The following is a 22,574-nucleotide window of genomic DNA, read 5'->3' on the forward strand; positions in this document are numbered from 1 at the left end:
ACATAAATAAATAATGAATTTTGTATTGTAGGGTTGACTCCTCGGCTTGGTGAAAGACTATTTCAACAGTATATGGTATATGCTTTTTCTACCATTGAACAGACACGACTATGGTGGTTCCGTACTCACCAAACTACTTTATGGAATGAATTATACAGCAATATTTATAGATCTGTTAACAGAGGTGATGTGGACAGTTCAAATACCGGTAAAGGTATGGTTCTGCCAGCTGGCTACATTGGTTCGAAGTGATACATGCAATAAAATTTCCAAGACGCGTTGGCCGTATGCCGTTACATCGGACATCCAGACATATTCCTGACTATTACCTGTAATTCTATTTGGGATGAAATACAGAAGATGATGGAGTGTGCACCTGGTTGCATTGCTCCAAACTATCCCGACATCATATCAAGGGTGTTTAGACTAAAACTTGATAAGTTAATGGGAGATATTAAGGACAAAAAGCACTTTGGGGTTTGTATTGGAGGTAAGAGTGCTTACGAGGACTTTCTTAGTATAATTTCTAAATATATTATTACATTGAAAAGATTTTGGTAAAAGTAATTTTATTTTGCCAATTGCCAATATAATCTAGATTTCCCAATTTTGCAGTTATGTATGTCATCGAGTTTCAGAAAAAAGGCCTTCCACATGTACATATATTAATATGGCTTGATGCTGATTCTAAAAAAACCTCAAGCAGAATGTGGATAAATTTGTATCCGCAGAAATCCCAGATCCTTTATTAGATCTGGTTGGTTATGCAGCCGTCAAGGAATATATGATCCACAGGTCTATGTGGTTTGCAAAATGTCAAGTCTCTATGCATAAAAGATTTACGTTGCATACGTTATTTTCCCAAAAATTAAGATATAGGCATACCTTTTTTGTGTCATTTCACAATCCAGTAACGTAACCTAATACCTAAACTTTGTCGTCACTGAATTATTTCAGGTACTGTGCTCAAACTAATTTTGATGACAGTGGCTTCCCGATGTATATGCGATGCAGGACAAACATTACTGTTGAAATAAAGAAGACTGAGCTGGACAACCAGTGGGTAGTACCATACAACCGAGATCTTTTGGTCAAGTTTCAATGCCATATGAATGTGGAAATATGTTGTCACGCACGCAGTCTTAAGTATTTATTTAAATACTGTTTGAAAGGCCATGACCGTGCTACTGTTAAAGTTCAGAGAAAGAGAAAATGGCAATCGAATGACACCGATGAGGGGGGAATTGATGAGATAAATGCATATTTTGATGGCAGATATTTATGTGGTGCTGAATCAGCCTATAGGATATTTGGCTTCCCTATCCATCATAGAAGTATATCGTTGAGAGACTTCCATTTCACTTACCAGGTGACAAAAACTGCACATACCGTGCCAATGAAGCACTTGGGAAAGTTGCTTCCAGGGAGAAGAACAAGTTTAGTAAACTGGAAGCCTTTTTTTTAAAACTCTTTTGATGTTAATGCACGCAAGTACATGTATGATAAAATTCCAAGGTTTTATGTGTGGAATGATGGTGAGAGGAGATGAAGCATGAGGAAGCGTGGCTTTCAAATAGGTAGATTGTGTTATGCGCGTCACAGTACGGGAGAGCCTTGGTTTCTTCGTTTATTTCTTACGAAGGTACGTGGTGCCACCTCCTTTGGGTCTTTACGGATAGTCAATGGAGTTTGTTACAGTACATTTCATGATGCCTGTAAAGAGTATGGTTTATTGGACGATGATAAAGAATGGCCTAAAGTGTTGCTTTAAGCTTCTGCAGGTGGATTACCTCCCCAGATTCGTCAGCTTTTTGTCCATATTATTTTCAATTGTAAAGTCACTGATTTGAAGACTTTATGGAGTACACATTGGAAGAGCATGGTCGATGACATTTTACTGAAACGACGTAAAAGTTGTCCAAATACCTTATTCACTCTTAACGACACGCAGCTGCAGTTCTATGCTTTAGGAGGTATGAGACCTTTTTACATTACAGTCTACGACTAATTTTAAGTTTTTTTGCGGACTCGAACTACAGTCTATTATTTGTTTAAATTATTACCTATAACTGCATCATTGCGGTTAAATAGTTGAATATATGTAATATTGTAGAAAAAGGTGAGTTGCTCCGGTCAGTTGGTAAATCCTTGAAGAAATTTGATCAGTTGCCTCAACCTCCTCGCAGCTATTTGAAGAATGGAACACATAATTTGATAATTGAAGAGACAAGCTATGACACTGGGAAGATGGAGTACGAAACTGCGAAGCTACTATAGGACTATACAGAGGAGTAGAGAAAAATATATGATACAGTAATACAATCTATTGACAGTAATGTCGGAGGGATTTTCTTCATTTATGGTAGTGGTGGATGTGGAAAGACATTCTTATGGAGAACTCTTATATGTAAGTTACGTGCAGAAGGTGAAATTGTGCTTCCAGTTGCTTCTTCTGGGATTGCTGCCATATTAATGCCTGGTGGTTGAACTGCGCACTCCGGATTTAAAATTCTAATAGTTCTTTATGATGTTCAACATGTAATATTGCCCATGATTCAGATATTGCGCAACTCATAAAGCAGACACAACTAATAATATGAGACGGGGCGCCTATACAGCATAGGTATGCATTCGAATGCCTAGACCGATCGTTGAAGGATATTATGAAAGTTGTTTATCCACAATGTTACGACATGCCTTTTGGAGGTATTACTGTAGTTCTGGGTGGTGATTTCCATCAAATCCTCCCAGTCATTACGTATGGAGATCGTGCTGATATTGTAGATGCATGTATCACTAGGTCACGACTGTGGTCCATTTGCCAAGTTTTCTTGCTGACAGAATATATGCGCTTGAAACAAGGTGAAAGTGATAGTAAAAGTGAAGAGCTTAAAAAGTTTACAAAATGGGTACTTGACATTGGTAATGGCCAGGTCAGTCCACCTCGGGTTTGCAATTTTCCACTCATTGAAAATCAAATTTTGATTCTGTCTCAGTTTTGTGATGTACAATCTGAAAATATAGTTGCTAACAATGATTTGTAGCACGTATCCTAATTTTTCTCAGGAAGGGCACAGTTCACAGTACTTGAGCGAAAGAGCTATTTTGACACCTACCAACCAGACTGTGGGCCACCTCAATTCGCTTATTGTAGACAAGATCCTAGGAGAATATGTGTCCTATTTTAGTGTTGATGCTATAGAGGAATTTGGTGGGACAGATGAGCATCTGAATGAAGCCTTCCCAGTAGAGTATTTGAACTCCTTAAATGTTGCTGGGATGCCACCTCATGATCTGAAACTTAAGGTTGGGGCTGTTGTTATGCTAATGTGTAATTTGAACCAAACCCTAGGTTTGTATAATGGTACAATGATGATTGTGACCAAATGCCTGAGATTATGTGTGGAGTGTGAGGTCATCTGTGGTACCTTTGTTGGTTCGAAGCATTTTATTCCACGTATGGAGTTTTCTCCCTCAGATACAAAAATGCCATTCGAATTGGTACGGAAACAAATGCCAATACAGATATGCTATGCCATGACAATCAACAAATCTCAAGGTCAATTCCTTAAGACAGTTGGGCTATACTTACTTAAGTCAGTTTTCACTCATGGACAGTACTATGTTGTTATTAGTCGAGTAACATCACCCACTGGCCTCACTATATTTGTTGATGATGAGTCTAGTGCAGCTACAAATTTAACCCAAAACATTGTGTACAAAGAAGCTTTTTACGGCCTTCCAGAAGCTTAGTTTGTTTGATTTTATGTATGTATAGAAATACAGTATTGTGATTAAGTAATTATGTAAATGTGATGGTGAGAAAATATTTTACTGTATGGCAGTTGCTCTTTACCATTATATATTGTAACTTATGTTACGTATTGGTAGTAGTTTATTCTTCTATAAACGTATTCTCAATTGTTTCGTCTTACATGTAATAGAATAAAAGAAGAGTTACGCTAATGACCATAGAAAGAGATGAAGAAAGGTTATAAATAACGTGCGAAGATTTGATCAAATGTAACAAACTTTAAAAGTACAAATAAGTTCAGAATTAAAGTACAAGTTCTTTAGAATTGGCTTTCATATTACATTCATGCTAGAATGCAAGTGCAATTAAGTAAGCAAAACTAATCTAATGTGAAGTTGTTTTGGTACATGAATCGTAGTTTGTTGCCTGCAACGAAGTTATTGTCGTAGGTGAAATCATTCCAACATAATCTAAATCGAAACATTTTCCTCTTTCGTTGGACAGCGACATACCAAGTACCATCTTCAAATAGAAGTTTCATGAGAGTAGATTTGGTCCATGGTTGAAATACTTGGAGCATATGTCTTGGGAAATACTATATGGAAGAGTAAAAAAAGTTTAGAGTACAAGTAAATATTAAGCATAATTAATTTTTTGCAAGAACCGTGTACAGGTTATCATACCACTCTGTGTCCTCTTTAATCAACATATGAAGGCAACAGAGTTACTATGAAATAATGGGTATTTTCTTCTTCAATAAAATATACTTCTGCATTTGCTTGGGTGGCTCCTAAAGAGGCATGAAAATTTACACTTAGGTATGAAACTATAACAAGTCATTAACCCATCAATTCAAATGTACCTTCCTCCACATTTGCCTGAGCCGCATCATGCAAAATCCCAGGTATTTGACTTCCTCCTGATGATATCTCAGTAACCAATCCTGGAATAGAAAGAATTAGTTTGAATTTTTCATACAGCCCAACGATCACCCGTACATAAATGGACAGAGTACTGTTGTACCTGATGTATAGCCTGGCGATTTCTCCGAATGAGCATCTGTTATAAAGCAAAGGAAGATTTGGTTATTTTGTATGGTTCTTTGCTAATATACTACATACTGAAATTAAAAGTACCTGAAGAATCTGAATCTGACATAGACATATCAGTAACCTCAAAACATAGTTATTTCCCCAGCTCTTTCAAAGCCACTTTAGCAACTGTAGAGTTAAGAATATCCATACAATTTGTGCTAAACATTGTTAAGTATAGACTTGATGGACCCACACATTCGAAGAATATCCAAAAACTCTCCCTGACAGAATAATTGTTTAAAACTTCATCCAAATTGAACAAACTTTTATTGAGCTCAGAGAACTTAGCAATGTACTACCACCTGTCACCAAAGGACAGCCTCACTTTCTTAGCCAGCATTGAACCATAAGTTTCTATAAACGTTGATGGTAATTCCTATACATTAGAATTATAGATGTGAAGAGCATAAATGTATTAGCCACACCGCAAAATTGCTAGCAACAAATATATGTAATACAGTTGGTTACCAGATTCCCGTCATGCAGCATATCATGATTAACCATTTTGAAATATTTTTTCTCTGAAGTTCCACTTCCATGAACTACCCAGGAAGAATACAACATGGTTAACAATTTGTCATATACAGTTTATATTTGTGAGGACTCCTAAAGAATGGCAAATATACCTTCACTTTTTGATAATTATCATTATCATTGTCAATGATACTTATATTCAACCTCTGTGAATGCTCTGTACGTGATATCACACAAACATCACCTTCTTTCAAGTTCACATATCCACAGAATTTTGTCCACTCTTCGTTAAAGAGCAAATTCCCATTCTCCCATTTTAACTTTATAATCCAACTACTTTTGTTCAGGCATAACTGAACCCAGGTCATTTGTTCATGTACATTTAAGCGGGCGATTACATCTTTGGGCAGCACCTAACAAATATAGAATTACAATTGAACATAATAGTAAAAGTAGCAAGGGGAAATGACATTCGATTGAGAAAAATGTAACCTGAGTGTAAGAATTTTATTGAAGGTGTTCATTGACAATGAAAACTCTGTCACTTAAGCGGCTGTCACCGATTGCATTGTAGAAAAACCTTGCTACCAGTTCCTCTATTTCCGCTGGACTAAAAGTTTTCCGATCATGTCCTGTACTGCACACTTTATGATACTGAATAGGCCTTAGTGGTTAATCAATCTCCACCGTATTACCATCAAATATTTGTACATAAAAACATCCATGGTCTTTGTAATCAAGAAGGAAGACACTGTATCGTTTGATTGCATGGAAATCCATTATTTTCCCAACATTTCCTATGCATGCATTGGCACTATCCAATGAACATTTCCATTCATCACCATTTTTAACTCGGAGATACACTGTTCTGGTCAATTGGTTACCCATATTTTTGACAAACTCCTCAGGCAAAGGCTGATTGGGAAGAATATTAATAGATTCATTGTACTAACTAAGCAATTCCGAAAAGAACAGAACTACAACAACATGCCTTAATATAAAGATTTGTGATCAGAAAGTAGGGAACAACATCCTCTGTTATATGTTTCTACAAAAACAGGACATAGTAATTGCATTCCTTTCTTTTGAATAACACACTCCTTCTGCATCATAAAAAGCCGTCATGAGTACATATATGTCTAATAGTTTAATTGAACATATATATCGTAGACATGAATACATACTGAAGATTAAAGAAGAGAACTGCTTACCTTTAACAATGTGTAATGTGCCCTTCAGAACCTAAGAAACCCCTTTCTCAGTTTGTGGAAGTTACTGGACAACCCTTTTTCCTCGGCTCTAATGCTCCCCCTTCGGTGTTCAATAACTACAAGCACTCACTGTATTGGGTTATATATGGTACAGTTAAGTGTTTTTTTATTAAAATGTAGAGGTGTTTTATATCTATAAATTATGTTATACACTTATTTAATTTAACTAATTCATATATTCGGTCAAATATTAACCGAGTTCTTTATCATATTGATTTCAAGGAATGTACAAAACTTTTATCCAAAAATTAGATTTTTAAAATGCTATTATTATAATTTTGCACACCATTACAGTTAAACAATAAAAAATAATATTTAATTATTAAACTAAAAGAAAAATAAGAAATATGAATTTGCATAGTCTCTTGAACTGGAGCACTTATATCAAGTTCATCTTCAACCAACCATATTAATAATTTTAATTAAAACTAAATCACAGTGTTTAATATATTTTTCTTAAATAACTGCTATATATTTAACTTAAACCTAAAAATTATAATTCAAAAGTACTTCATATATATATAAACATATATATATATATATATATAAAGTTAAAATTTTATTTAAACAAGATTTAGGCCGGTGATGATTGACGGCCAAAATTAAGGACTGACACTACCCATTGGCCTAAGGGTAAGTCCAAGAAGTGGCCAAGGTTTTTTGCCTAAATATTGACCTAAATTTGGACTAAGAAAATTCTCTATTCCAACACTTCGGTCTAAATGTTCATCCAAATTCATATATCACTTTTTTATTCTTTCAATTATTACGATATTTTTATTTTAACAGTTGATACTAATTCACATACCTATTCATATTAATTTCAAACTTGAAAATATATTATATTATAAAAACATCAAACCTGAACAAGAAAAAATAATATTATAATTTATTAGCTAAAACAAAAATAACAAATATTGAAGTAATCCGAATTAGTATATTGTTCCCAGAAATGGTCGGTTAATGCATTCTCAAACAGCAATATAATTTTGTTTGTTTTCATATATTACAGGAAATTATCGATATGGAGTATTGTCATCAATTTCAACCGTCTCAACTTTTGGATTTGGAATTTCGATCAGCTCTTCAATTGGAGCGATCAAATCACGTTCATCTTCAAGTAAGAATATTATTAATGTGAAGTGAAAATTTATTTTTTGTTCAATAACTGTTATGTATATAAGTGAAAACTACAAAATATAATTAAGAACTACCTAATATATATATATATATATATTAACATTCAACAAAAAAACTAATGAATATATAAAACCTAGAAAGTTAAGGTTTAATTATTATGAAGATTTAGACCGGTGAATATCGTCAGCCTAAATTTATGTCGACACTATTCAATATACTAAATTGGAACAAAGTAATACACCACTGTTGGGTAAATTTGGACCGGAATCGCTCCAACTTTAGGCCATTAAGCCACTCTGGGAGATGAAATATAGGGGAACGGGGAAATAGGTTACTGTTCGTTACATTTGGACCAAAATCGGTCTAATTATTTATTCTACTAATTATGGAAAGTGTAATCACCGTAAACTATTTTATTTGACAATTGTAACCATGTAGGTGTATAATAATAATATTACACTGCGTATAATTGCATAACTAATTATCAAATTTATTATATCTCCGGCAATTAGGTAACACATTTCTATTTCACCAAAATAACTTATGATTATGTTGATTACATATATTTACTAATTTCTCGGATTCGGATTTTCGGCATTTGGTCCTACAACTAAATTGACAAACCCACCCATTTTATTTTACACATATTAAGATCTTAATTAAAATTAAATGTAACCATACAAATTGTTATGGCTGTAATATATTGTCAGTTAGAATTACACAACTATTACTGTTGAATGGTATTATTGAAAATGGATAAACTAAATTGTCTCTTCTTTCATAACGATATCAAAATTTTAGTCACTTTTTAAATGCTAGTGCCATATAAAATACATGTTCCTTCCTCTAATTTTAAAATTTTTATTTTATCAATAAATTGTGTAAGTTTGCTCACTATTATAACTTCAACTAAAATAAATAATTTTCAAATACAGTTATATTAGATCCTATGTTTTAAGGTACATTCAAATTTGAACCAAATTTATAAAAATAAAATTCAGAATCAAATATAAATTTTAAAAAAAATTAGAGCCAAGTTATGCCAAAACTTATATTCTTCTTCTTAAAAATTACAACTTAATTTTACAAATTTAGTCGAGAAACAATATTGCAACGAACTGAAAAAGAAATGAATAAGCAAGACTACTCATTTGTTAGATGTAATATAACCTTACTATTTCATTTAAAACCCCCAATATATTCTATTAACTAAATTCTCTATAGAAGTACATGTATAAAAAATATATATATACAGGAGCTTGAAGTTTGCAGTGGAAGATAGCAGATTTTAAAGAACAAGAAGGAAGCGGAAGTAGAAGTTGCACAACAGGAGTTGTATTGTCAACTGCATCTGTACGGACATCAGCCATACTCCTTTTAAGTGGATCGAGGCTGCACAATACTCATTGCCTACTGACATCATGTAGATTTAGGAGAAGTAGTAAGTTTCAGTCAAGTAATAGGTCTAGCAGAGTAGAGAACCTTGAGTATCTTTACCTACCAACTACCCTTACTAATTACTGTCAGTCTGTTCGGCTTCCCCCTACTGATAGTTACTTAAAGATGCCTCTAAACAATATGTTTCCATCTACAGCTTCTTAAAGATACTTACTGATAGTTTATGATGGTAATACACGATAAAATCACTTTTGAAAGAAAATGAAAATTATGACAAGTTTCAGAATAAAACCACATTCATTAAACCTTACTGGAAACCATTAAATATCATTATATCAGAATCTGATCATCCAAAAAAAAACCCCATAATTCATCAAAATATTAAAACTTAATTAAACAAAAATAAACATTAAAGCAGCCACACTAGTTACGCCTTCAGAACCACTCATTCATCTTCCTGCGGATATCACCATGCTCAATCCTCAGAAGCCTAATCTCATCAAGCAGAAGTTATTGCTGCGCCTTGAAACCTATTATTGAACTCTTTCTGTTGCATCGTCATGTGCCCAGTGAACTGCATGTGGCTCTCCCCCAGTGCCTCAACCATCCTCGACACAGCCGCCAAGTTAACATTGAGATTGGTCATTCTCTTTTCCATATTCTCCGACCTGATGCATCTCCGGTTCTCATATCTGGCACTTTCGCACTCATCGGAACTGCTACCACTGTTAGGAGACATTAGGTTAGGCCATATCATAGCAGTAAAATTTGGAATTCAAATCTAAATTCAGCAATAATGTCATAGCAGGAAATGAAACGATGAGAATGCCATAAGTCGGTTGAAAGAATAGGTAAAGAAAGCATATCACATGTTTCAGGAATGAACCCAACACTGGAAAACTATAAACTTTTACCCATCGATTTAGCACTTACAAGACATGAATCAAAATTATAATAAGAGGCGTAAGTAAATCTATCTTTGACAGAAGCTATGAACCATTAATGTACACAAGTTCAGGCATAAAGTGAGGACAACACATATTGATATGGACATCCTACTATACAACACATGCAAGTGAAAAGAGGACAGAGGGTGTAGAAGACAGGCAACTGAGTAAGAAGAAGACAGACATATTAAGAAAATCATATAACACGAAACGCAAAATAATCATATAAAGGGAGTACAATTTTAGACAAATGGGAGTATTTACATATGTATGTACATGCATAAGTTAAGAGAATCACCTGTTCTTTGAAGCGGAGGCCATTGCTGTGATTGCTCTGATGTTGAATGAAGCGGAAGAAAAATAAAAATATGAGTGAGAGGAGATGATGAATGAATCGGTTATAATCAGATGCAGTCTTCTTTAATAGAGGTCTTGGGGGAGATGAATAGTCCAGGTGTATCACATGCAATGGTCCGTCTGTTCGTTCAGCAAGACACGGTATCTAACATGCGGGACTCTTCAACGAATGGTCAGGTAGCAAATGAAAAGGTTTCAACCAATCAGTATTTATTATAATAAATAATTAAATACATAACAATAATTGTAATTTAAATACATAATTGTGATTTTAATTAAATACAAAATAAAAATCTGATTTTAAAAAAAATATATATTACCTTATTTTTAAATTACAAATAATGGCTTCCAGTTATGTCAAAAAAATAGTATGTCAAACAATTGCATCTATTCAGAGATTAATATGCGATTACAATTGTATATAGATTTTTTTAAATGAAAAATAATTGTAGTTTATTATGTATATATTGGATACATAAAAGGGAAATAATTTTGACATTGTAATCATATAGTTTGGTTAATGTAACGTAAGTACATCGTGTACATTATGAAGATTTATTATAAAAGTATAACATAATTCCTATAACAGTAAAGTAAAGTGCTATTAAACAATTATCTTGAACTTAAAATTTCAATATTTTTTCCAAACCCATACATTGTTCAACAACTACGTATAGTAATAAACAATTATTATTTGCACCTACGTTGGTAATGTGTTCTTTAAGATTGCTAATGAGTAATGAAATCCTGAATATTAAGATTGGTAACGTGTTCTTTAAGAAGCTACAGAAGTTAAAAATAGTAAATTTATAAATTACAATTTGCTGAACTGTGATTAGTACACGATATTGTTATGTAATTTTATGATTTCGGAGGTGATAAATGTATCGATCACTTAATAAATTTAATCAAGAAACGTACATAATTTATAAATTACCTTAATCAATGGTTTAAAATAAATGAACTTAAAATGTACAACGTAAATTAAGTTAGAAACTGTCCATTAAATTCAAAAAACCCAGATATGTATTTATTCACTTAAATGAAACAGATTTAAAATGCACTATTTATTCACATCTACATATGAACTCCCTACAAACGGTTTTACAAACTTTATTATTCAAATTAATTTATGTTACACACTAATGAGATCCGAATATTAAGATTGGTATTGTGTTCTTTAAGAAGCTATAAAATTTAAATATAGTAAATTTGTAAATTACAATTTGCTGAACATGATTAGTACACGATATTGTTACAGTAATTTTAGGAATTTGAAGTTCAAAAACTGTATTGATCACCTAATAAATTTAATCAAGCTACGTACATAGTTTATAAATTACCTTAATCATCGGTTTCAAATAAATAAACTTGAACTGCACAACGTAAATTAAATTTGAAAATATTTCTTATTTTTCAAAAAAGGTTTAATTATAGAACATAACTTTTGGTAAAATGATATGTCCAATATTATTAACACAATAGTTGAAGTTATGAAACAAATCATTTTACGTATTACTAAAATTGGAATAAATTTTTTTTAACACTTTCAATATATTTGACTTATATCAGATTGAGTGAATTTTGAAAGTGTATTAAAATTTTCCGGAAGCTAGCTGTGTACTGGAATGAGTTGATAACATAATCTTCAATCTAACTATGTACCTGTAACAGTATCAGTGAAGTGCAAGTTTGAGAGGTTAGAAAGGAAAATACTTCCAAATCTTTAACCACTGAACAACCAGATTAGAACTTTTTCCATGTACACAGTTAGCCATTAACGTCATCCACATCATACCATTCAGTTACATACATGTTTACTGACCATTAAGAAGGTAGAATTATTCATAACATAAAGAAGGTAGGTGAGGTCTTATTGAAGCTCCATGTAGAGAACACACTATATCAGGTATAGATCATTCACTCTTAAATTAGATTATGCATTCATTTCTGTAACTATACTGACATGTGAACACATTAATTGAACACAGCTGCAGGTACCTACTACTGAAGCAATAAGTTGCCTAAGAATGGATCTACACCAGTACAAAAATTTAAGTGATGTGGATAGCTCAAGTTATGACTGGAAATGTAGAGTAAGAGTGCAGGCCCTATGGAAAGGAATGGACAGAGAAACACGAGAATTTTAGGGTTTTAATATGCTTCTCATCGATGATATGGTAAGTACCACATCATAATTACAACTGGGGACTACATGCCTCACTTCCACAATACCTTTTAATATGATGATGATTCACTATATGTAGAACAATCAAATTCACGCTTTTGTAAATGCAAAATATTGTGCGGAGTTGACCTGCCCTTTGGTTGAAGGAGGCATTTACATAGTTGACAACTTTAAAGTGAAGGACTTTTTAGGTGAAGAAACATATCGCCCTGTCAGAAATAAAAAACACATTTTCTTCACCAAAGACACGAAATTAAGAAGAGTAACTGAGCCAGGATTAGTAATTGAAAAATATGTTTTTGATCTTTTCCACATGACTGAAATAGAGAAACTTGCAAGCATATAATAGGTTCTTAGTAGGTATGTAAGCTATACTCTTTTTTAAATTTATAACAATGCCTATTAGTACTAAAATGTATTCAATTTTAGACATGGTTGGTTACCTGAAAAATCGAAGACCGCTCATTACTTCGACTAAAAATAGTCAGGAAAAATAAAGGATGAAATTTGATTTGGTAGATGGGAGGTTTTTCTTCTAAATTAACAATGTGTTAGTGTTTTTTGTAATTAGTTACTGGCCTACCTACTTAAGCAACTTTTTGTTATGTAGGTGTTGCGTGTCTGTCACCTTATTTGACGAATTTGGGATTTTAATTGACAAAGCTCTGCAACAACTTGAGGAGAAGGAGCCTATTATTATTATCAGTTGTGCTAGAGTTAGTTCATATGAGGTATGTGTAATGGCACCCTCATAATGTTTTCTATTACCTAATTAACTCAAAATTCCCACTAATAATCTTACGTTACTGACAGAGGGATAGCACACCTTACAAACTATCCTGCAACAAGGATTTTTATCAATCCCGATTATTACAGTGTTGATGACCTCATAAATAGGTGATATTTTTACTTAAGACAAAGTACAAATTATAATGTACCTTTATATTCATGCTTCTTTCCAATGCCTTCAGATGCGATCAAATGACTGAAATGTCTGATGTTGATGAAGAAGACATCAAACAGACACTAACTGTGAGAGATATTACTCTGTTAACTGAAACACATGTTCAGGTAATGTAATTATGTTGGTGGTATTATGATTGTAATTGCAGAGAAACTAAGTTATTCTATTCCTGTTCAGCGGGAAGTTGTGTGCGAAGTTATGATTGACAAGGTTAATGAGGATGCTAATTGGTACCTAACAAAATGCATAAGATACCTCATTGAAGTTCCTTTCTAAGTTGACAAATTCAAATGTCAAAATTGTAAGAGGATCATACCACTTCCTAGAAGAAGGTAAAATGAGAAAGAATTAGTTTACATAATTATGAACATTGAGCAGTTTATGCATGCATAATCAGTTGCTTCGTAATACAGTTTTCGGTTGGAAACAAGATGCTCAGATGATACTGGATCGTTGACAATAGTGTTACCTAATGCAGCCGTTGCTGACATTGCACAGAAAAGTGTTGAAGTTCTGTATTCTCCGGACAAAGAGGTTAACCTCCAATATTGTACTACAATAATTTTGTAAACTATATCAGATATATAACTATAATCAGCCATTTTACACAGTGCAGTAATGGGGAGAACAACAATTCCCGCCATATTTGAGAATGTTTAAGAAACAAAAATACAATATGATGGTCATCATTACAGAGGAAAATGTCATGAACGGCTCAGAAGTGTACAAAGCTACTGGAATTGGTAACGAAAATGAATCTGCTGGGACCTTCACTCCGTCTTCTAACCAAACTATTGAGACAAATGAAATGTCAGCTATGAATGTAAGATATTAGCATGATAAGTACCTTATTGCTATTAAAACATGTAATGTATGACTACATTTTTGCATGTAGGTATCAGTGAACGAAGATACATTAATGCAAGCCCTAAACACAGCAAAATCTACAAGCAAGAAGGTTCAAGCAAGGAAACTTCACGCACTAGTGTCATTTGAAGAAGAAGGTCAGATTCAGAAAGAGCCAAAATCAGACAAAGTATGTAAGCTGATTTTGACTTTTGACTACATGTTATTATTTCCCTATTTATCTTCTCTGACCATTAATAAACATTCTCCAGAAGAAGAAGGCTAAGTGAAGAGAACTACAAGATTCAGTAATATGGGGACTTTTGTCTACGTATAGCAACTGTTTGCAGTTGTAACTCCTCAGACTATGTGACGTTCTATTTTGTTAACAACCTCAGCTGTAATTGACTGCATTTAGTTATGATAATATATGAATGAAGTACTTCCCCATATTGCTCATGCCAAATTACGACTAATTAGATGGATATTCCCGTACATTACAAATACCTTACAATGATACAATATTCGCAAAATTGTCTAACTATGGCTGCAAACTATAAAACCAAAAGTGTGACAAAATAATTATTGATTTTTTCCATATGAATAAAGCAAACAGGTAATTTATAAGCACAGTACTATCAAATATAAAGGAAAATTATTTAAAATTTTCTTCATCATTTACATTTGTGGGTAAGTAAATGTTGATATCAAATCAAGCATAATTGCAAATGGTGGTAGGTGATAAACATAATACATATGACTATAAGGTAAGTTATTCACACCAGAGAACTTTCAACCACCAAACAAATTAGCATTGTACCTAGGCTGTGAAGAACATCATGTACTAAGCAAAGTTTGACGAGCTAAGTAGCCTCAAAGTTGGGAAGTTTGATTGGAAAATCAAAGTAAGAGTTGTAAGGTTCTGGAGAGGAGCTACAAGAAAGGGCGAGATTTTCAAAAGTTTCAACATCATTCTCTTAGATGACAAGGTAAAATATGTTATGAAGCTTTAGTATTATACATTCAGCTGCAGAATTTAATGTACACTTTCTGCAAAACTCCCAAAATAGAAGGATGCACGCTTTCATCCCTGGAAAACGAAGATGACGTGCTAAAAGATAAGTTCACTGTGGGCAACTGCTATATCATTAGGAAGTTTGTCATTCAGGCATATAAACCCGATGACAAGTTCTTATACCTCACGAATGATGTGCAGTTGGTTTTCTCAAAAGACACTCAGATGAAAGAGATTGAGGAGAGTACATGTCGTACTGAAACTAATGCCTTTAATTTCTATGATCATGGCGAGATGATGAAGCTTACAAAAAAAACAACTCACTTGGCAGGTAAAATCAATAAATAAAAGCTTTTCACATCTTAACCTTCAACTGAAACTAACGAGTGCAAATAATTGCATCCACAGATGTAATTGGAATTGTCAAATTTTATCAGCCACTTACACATTTGGTTAACAGATTCAATGATGCTCAGAAGCAGGTTAAGCTAATACTCACCGATGGAAGGTTACATTTTTCTTCTACGTTTCATATCCATAATTATAGGTTATTTTCATCGTTATTCATTATATATACCGAAAATAATGCGTAGGTCCTCAATCAATGTCACTTTCTGGGATACATTTGCTGAAATATTTGATGAACAGATGAAAGAAGTTCGTGAAAAAACTACTATACTGATTATTAAAAGTAGTCGAGTAGGATTGTGGAATGGTATGAAATTACTAAGTTCTTCCGTTTATTGATCAATCCAAAAACTGTTTATGTATTTTGACGCTTTTTTCAATACACTGTGCATGTATAAAAACACGTTTCCCTTCCAAGATCAAGTTGATCTTTCAAGTGTAGGGGGACTCAATGTTATATCAACTACAATCATTACAGTGTCATGCAGCTAAGGCAGAAGTAAGTAAAAAACTTATTTGTTATACATGTATAAACATGTAATCTATGCAACACTTTTAACATTCCTCAAATCTCATTAGATTGACCCAACCTGCTTTCCAACAAGAAATGTATTTAATGGACAAGCATCCAGAGGTGGAAATTCTGAATGTTGCAAGGATTATAAGCCTGGGGAAGGAATACATCATGGTACTGCAATTATAAACAAATACCAAATTTTACTTCGTTCAATATTACAGTTAATGTACTTGCAGAGACAAATTTGTGCACACCTAATTATCACTGTTGTGGACGAGACCGGTACATGGTACAAGATGGTTTGCACACAATGCTTTGGAGAAATAGAATTTGACCAAGATATATGGTACTATATGCGTTGCAATCATATCCTTCCTTGCCCCAATAAGAGGTAAGTGATAGATTACAAACTTCTCCACCACATAAAATATTGTCTACATTTCACACCAAATTCAAACCTTCTTCAGCCTCTTCAATATACATAGGTTCAAGCTAACTGTAAAGGTATCGGATAACACGAGTTGCATTGACATCATCCTCAATGACCAGCAGGTAAGAGCTGTCCTCGGAAAAAGAGTTGTCCACATACTCAAACAGGTAACAACTAAAACTTTAACCTATCATTTCATGCATCATTCCACATACCAGTAACTTCCTAGTCTACATTCAAATGGGAGAAGATAAGTCATTCCCTTCAGACTTGAAAGCATTGGTTAACAGAAAATACACCATCAAACTTATCATCAAGGAATTCAATATACAACACAAGGCCACAACATACTTGGCAACAAACATTTGCACAGCCTTCATCGATCCAAACCAACACCTAACAGAGGCCAAAGCATGTATGCAGCAACAGACAACAACGGTATGGAATTACACCCCAACTATCATTTTACAATATTACACATAACCTAATTCTGAATAAACTATTTAACTATACTGCAAAATACAGGGATCAACCAGCAGCTACCACCTGGACATGATGTCAAATCTTACCTTTCGCTCTCCACCGACAAAACAGAAACCCAATCCATGAGCCCAGTACGGAAGAAAGAATAAAATCCTGATGATTTCCACAATCTATTTTGCTTGAATTTTGCATCCACTATAATGTGAAACTATATGTCCTTATGCTTCTAATTTTCCCTTCAACCTTGAAAGTGAGGAAGTTAAACAATTATGTAATGAAATAAATGCTTTTCAAGTATAACTATATGTAGTACTTGCTTGCTAAATGTTTACCACATAAGTTGTTTTATGACATTACACATATACTACACAAACCACTTTCTGTTTACAACTACTAATCTATCACTCTTAAACGTACAGTTTCTATATTAATGTAACCTTCAAGCTAATGTTAAAATATTTAACTGATTTCGATATCAAGTTCCACTCCGGACCAAAAATAACAAAGAAGATGGAGTGATCCAGCAAAAAAACCAAGGAATACAAAATCGTCACGCTCAATCCTTTTTAAGTGGATTTCACAATTATGTAATCCCATTCATTTAACCTTCTTCCATTTCCTGGGCGCCCTCATACCAAAAATAACAATACGCCTCCAAACTCCTAATTTTGGAGAACCAGATCCGTGTAATCACTTGATTGTCCTCTAAAATTATTAAAAAACCAACGTCACGCGAAGCGGGCATCCATGCTAGTTTGTATAATAGCAGTGACAGTATCTTGTCTCTTTCTAGGGAAGAAATATATATATATATATATATATATATATATATATATATGTTGGGTATAATTTTAACTACACAGCAACAATGGGCAGTTATATATATAATAACAAGAACATGGCAAATAACCAACTAACGAAACAAAACACGAAGGCAATAACAAACTATAAAGACTGTAATTGACAAAGAAAGTAAAGAAAACTTATCTCTTATCGCTTTCCAAATTCTGATAAGAAGAAGAACACAACAGCTGAGTCGCCAAACCCTTCAAGAGGACTTGACTGTTCTTGAAGAGATTATTGCCCCCCACTTAAGCTGTGATGGAATGCAGCAATATCGCTTCCAGGATAAAACAACAACAGATCAATCTGGCCACAGAACCAACAATGATCAACGACGACTCGCACCTCAGTTTGCCCAAAAAACCTATGCAACTCATATATGTTTGCGAGGTAGGCACCGAGACTTGTGTCATTTTTATCTCAAGTGTACCTTTTAATATATAGGCATCTCAAGTTACTCTTCTTCTATTTTACTCGATGTGGTACACCAAGTAACAAAATAGAAAAAGTAAACAAAATGGGTTTTCCTTATTATTTATATTATATCCAGATTACTTAATATTAATATTATAAAATATATTCAGAGTATGATTAAAATAATCCTTACTCAATATATTTTATATTAATAATTAAATAATCAATATAAATAATTAAACTTGTAATAGAAAAGAAAAATATAAAAGTTCCCACTAGCACTAGGCTACACAAGCATTCCACTTATGCTAGTAGTTGTAAACAACACTAACATAAGATGCTATATAAACTCAATATCTTTCTTTTACAATATCAATGTGGGACAAAATCCCCATAACCCATTTCAAACAAGCAACTTTGTCTCAATATATTCATGGATTCCTGATAGGGATAAATAAATTATGATTGTATAATTAAATACTGCATTAATTGTACAAGCTGTGGGCTGCTAGGCCCAATAAATAGGTATATGATACTCAAACCAGAAAGGTTAAGCCTGATGGACCAGATCAGGCCTGACGGAATTAAAAAGGCCCAAAAGCCCTGATTATTAATTAATTTCGTAATTAATTAATAAGGGAGAAATCAGATGTTGAAAAGAGTCCCGATAAGGATATAAATCCTTAGAGATTAGCCTCAAGGGGACCTAAAAGGATAAGGAATCAGCTTCCTACTTCCTAGGACTCCTAAGTCTATCCTAATTCAGAGGCTTATCCACCAAGTCTCCTATACCAAGTCCAATTCAAGGACTCCCAACATCTATATAAGGGGTCTCACCCCCACCAATCAGAACTACGTTTTTTGGCTTGATTCTCTAATACACAGAGATACGTAGGCATCTTGTAAAGGCAGATCGAGCCACGAAACACGAGAGCAGCCATTAAAGGCCTTGAGCTCCCGAATCTTAGTAATAAATACAGCATATAATAACTTTCGTTTTTTATCCATAACATTTGGCGCCGTCTGTGGGAAAACGGAACAACAACCATGGCGAGAACATGGAGAACAACTAGCACTCTGGAGGAGGGAACACCATCAGGGACGACCCAGGTGATTTCATCAACCGTGGAGGTTCCTCCCCATTCAACTTATGCATCTACTCAGGGGGAAGCCCAGACAGGGGCAACTCATCCTCAGCCACAAGGGACAACTCCCCCGACTATTCAAGGTACGAATCCTCAAGTTCAACAAATACATATACCTGTGAATTCTCGACCCGTCGGGTATGAATATTCAACTATTGTTACTACTAACCCCCCTTATGGGATGCCCCTTCACCCTGAGGTTGGAGGAAGTGGATATGCTGGGCGAAGCGAAGCACGAGGGCGGTCGCCCCCCTATATACGAGGTTTGGATCCTATCCCTGAGGATCGGGAATTTTCTGGTCCATACACTGAGAGAGACTCCGAATCTTCGGATGATGAAGTGGCCCCGAGAAGGAGGCGCCCTGGAAAAGAGCCAATGGCCGATGGAAGGCAACGCCCCCAAAGCACCCCAGGGGCGAATCCCCAAGAAGTGCAGGAAAAGATCAGGGCTCATGAGGCTGAAATCCAAAGGCTGAGGCGTGATTTGGAGGCTCACCAAGCCACCAGACCCCACATACCTCCTAGGGGGAGAAATCCTCCTCCTATCATAGACCTGGATGGTCCGGTAAGAAGAAGGGCTGCTGTCCCAAGAACTGATCCAAGCAATCTCCTTCCCCTTGGAGATCCTGATGATCCAACTCCACCCTTCACAGAAGAGATAATGAATGCCCATATCTCAATAAAATTTAAGATGCCCACTATCAAAGCCTATGATGGCACGGGAGACCCCGCTAATCATGTTAGGACATTCTCTAATGCACTGCTGCTGCAACCCGTGAATGATGCTATAAAATGTCGGGCCTTCCCTCAAACCCTGTCGGGTATGGCTCAAAGATGGTACAGTCGCCTACCCCCCAATTCTATTGGATCATTCAGAGAATTAAGTCAGGCTTTTATTAAGCAATTCATCAGTGGAAGAGTCCATGAGAAAAGTTCAGCATCTCTTATGAGTCTTGTGCAGGGAGCTAAAGAATCCTTAAGAGATTACCTAAATCGTTTTACAAAGGAGGCTTTAAAAGTCCCAGACCTTGATGATAAGGTAGCCATGATAGCACTGCAACAAGGAACTAGGGATGAGTTTTTCAAGATGTCTTTGGCCAAACGACCCCCTGAGAGCATGTTGCAGCTCCAAGAGAGGGCAGGGAAGTATATCAAGGTTGAAGAAAGTATGAGGAAGACCGTAGTAAGTAATGAGCCCACTGGAGGCAAGAAACGAAAAACTGATTTGGAGTATATCGCTAAGGATAAATATCCTAGAACTGAACAAAACCCTGATTCAACCCCCAAGAAGGGAGGACCTGGGCAAAAGTTCACTGAATACGCTAAGCTGAATGCTCCCAGAAGTCAGATTTTGATGGAGATTGAGAAAGACAGAGATATTCGCTGGCCTAAGCCCTTGAAGGCTGATCCCGCCAAGCTAGATAAGGGCAAGTATTGCAGGTTTCACAAAGATGTTGGCCATGACACCGATGAGTGTAGGCAGTTGAAAGATGAAATTGAGTTTTTGATCCGAAAAGGAAGGCTGAACAAGTATACTGGAGACGGAGGAGACAGAAACAATAATGGAAGGAAGAATTTTGAAGATCGTAGGAGGGACCAAGATGATCAGGGGCGGAATCCCCAACCTAGAGGACCAGTTATAAACACCATTTATGGAGGGCCGAGACCTCGAGGGCCTGTGATAAACACGATCTTTGGAGGTCCAACTGCTGCTGGATTGTCCAAAAATTCCAGAAAGGCATATACTAGAGAGGTTATGCATATTGTTGGAGAAGCCCCGAAGAGGGCCAGGACAGAAGTAACATTGGCTTTTGATGATTCCGACCTAGAGGGTGTGAAGTTTCCCCATGACGACCCGCTGGTCATAACGCCGATAATAGGAAATAGCCCGGTTAAGAGGGTCCTTGTGGATAATGGTGCTTCTGTGGATATCTTGCTACACGACACCTTTCTAAGGATGGGGTATAACGAATCCCAGTTGACACCAACCGACATGCCGATATATGGATTTGCTGGAGTAGAATGTCCTGTGGAAGGGATAATTAAATTGCCAACCACCATAGGTACGAAGCCAAGGCAAGCAACGCAGATGCTGGATTTTGTGGTGGTAAAGGCTAGTTCAACTTATAATGCTATCATGGGGAGAACAGGGATACATGCCTTCAAGGCAGTCCCCTCTTCCTACCATTCAGTCATGAAGTTTCCCACCCGAAACGGGATTGGAGAAGAGAGGGGAGATCAAAAAATGGCTAGAAGCTGTTATGTGGCCTCTTTGAAGGCAGATGGAGTCGGGGGGCAGGTTCTTCCTATTGAAGATATGGATGTTCGAGAAAATGATGAGAATAGAGGAAGGCCAGCAGAAGAATTGGTTTCGGTTCCTTTAGATCCCAAGAATCCTGAGAGGATGACTTTCATTGGAGCTACATTAGAGGAGCCCCTTAGAGGGAAGTTAGTGAAATTTTTGCAAGAAAATAGTGATGTGTTTGCATGGTCAGCAGCTGATATGCCAGGCATAGACCCGGAGTTAATTACCCACAAGTTAAACGTGGATCCAAGCCGGAAGACAGTGAAACAAAAGAAAAGAAATTTTGCCCCGGAAAGACAAGAGGCTATAAAGCAGGAAGTGGAAAAGCTCTTAGAGGCTGGTTTCATTGAGGAGATTCAATTTCTGGAGTGGTTAGCAAACCCTGTAATGGTGAAGAAGGCTAATGGAAAGTGGAGGATGTGTATAGACTTCACCGATCTGAATGATGCATGCCCCAAAGACTGTTTTCCGCTGCCTAGAATTGATACTTTGATTGATGCCACCGCTGGACATGAGATGCTGAGTTTCATGGATGGGTTTAGCGGATACAACCAGATCAAAATGCATAAAGATGACATTCC

The 22,574-nt window shown here is 35.4% G+C and overlaps 2 protein-coding genes across 4 annotated transcripts; both read left to right on the forward strand.

Moving 5' to 3' along the window:
• The first annotated feature begins 2,693 nt into the window (after nt 1-2,693).
• Nucleotides 2,694-3,753, forward strand: LOC141705761 (uncharacterized). The gene is made up of 2 exons (XM_074508648.1): nt 2,694-2,933; nt 3,025-3,753. Exons 1-2 carry the CDS (start codon nt 2,694-2,696, stop codon nt 3,751-3,753), a joined length of 969 nt encoding a protein of 322 aa, XP_074364749.1.
• An 11,536-nt stretch (nt 3,754-15,289) lies between these two features.
• On the forward strand, nt 15,290-16,750 carry LOC141705765 (uncharacterized). 3 transcript variants are annotated; one of them, XM_074508653.1, is made up of 6 exons: nt 15,290-15,422; nt 15,504-15,779; nt 15,857-15,956; nt 16,042-16,163; nt 16,275-16,355; nt 16,436-16,750. In XM_074508653.1, exons 2-5 carry the CDS (start codon nt 15,674-15,676, stop codon nt 16,346-16,348), a joined length of 402 nt encoding a protein of 133 aa, XP_074364754.1. In that variant the 5' UTR covers nt 15,290-15,422; nt 15,504-15,673; the 3' UTR covers nt 16,349-16,355; nt 16,436-16,750. The 3 variants fall into 3 exon arrangements, 2 of the variants coding, with proteins under 2 accessions (XP_074364754.1, XP_074364753.1); XR_012568473.1 differs by lacking the exon at nt 15,290-15,422 and having other exon boundaries at nt 15,447-15,779; nt 16,436-16,544; nt 16,610-16,750; XM_074508652.1 differs by lacking the exon at nt 15,290-15,422 and having other exon boundaries at nt 15,447-15,779.
• Nucleotides 16,751-22,574: the final 5,824 nt, after the last annotated feature.

Source organism: Apium graveolens, unplaced genomic scaffold, assembly GCF_009905375.1.
Source record: "Apium graveolens cultivar Ventura unplaced genomic scaffold, ASM990537v1 ctg971, whole genome shotgun sequence".
In the NCBI taxonomy this organism is placed as follows: domain Eukaryota; kingdom Viridiplantae; phylum Streptophyta; class Magnoliopsida; order Apiales; family Apiaceae; genus Apium; species Apium graveolens.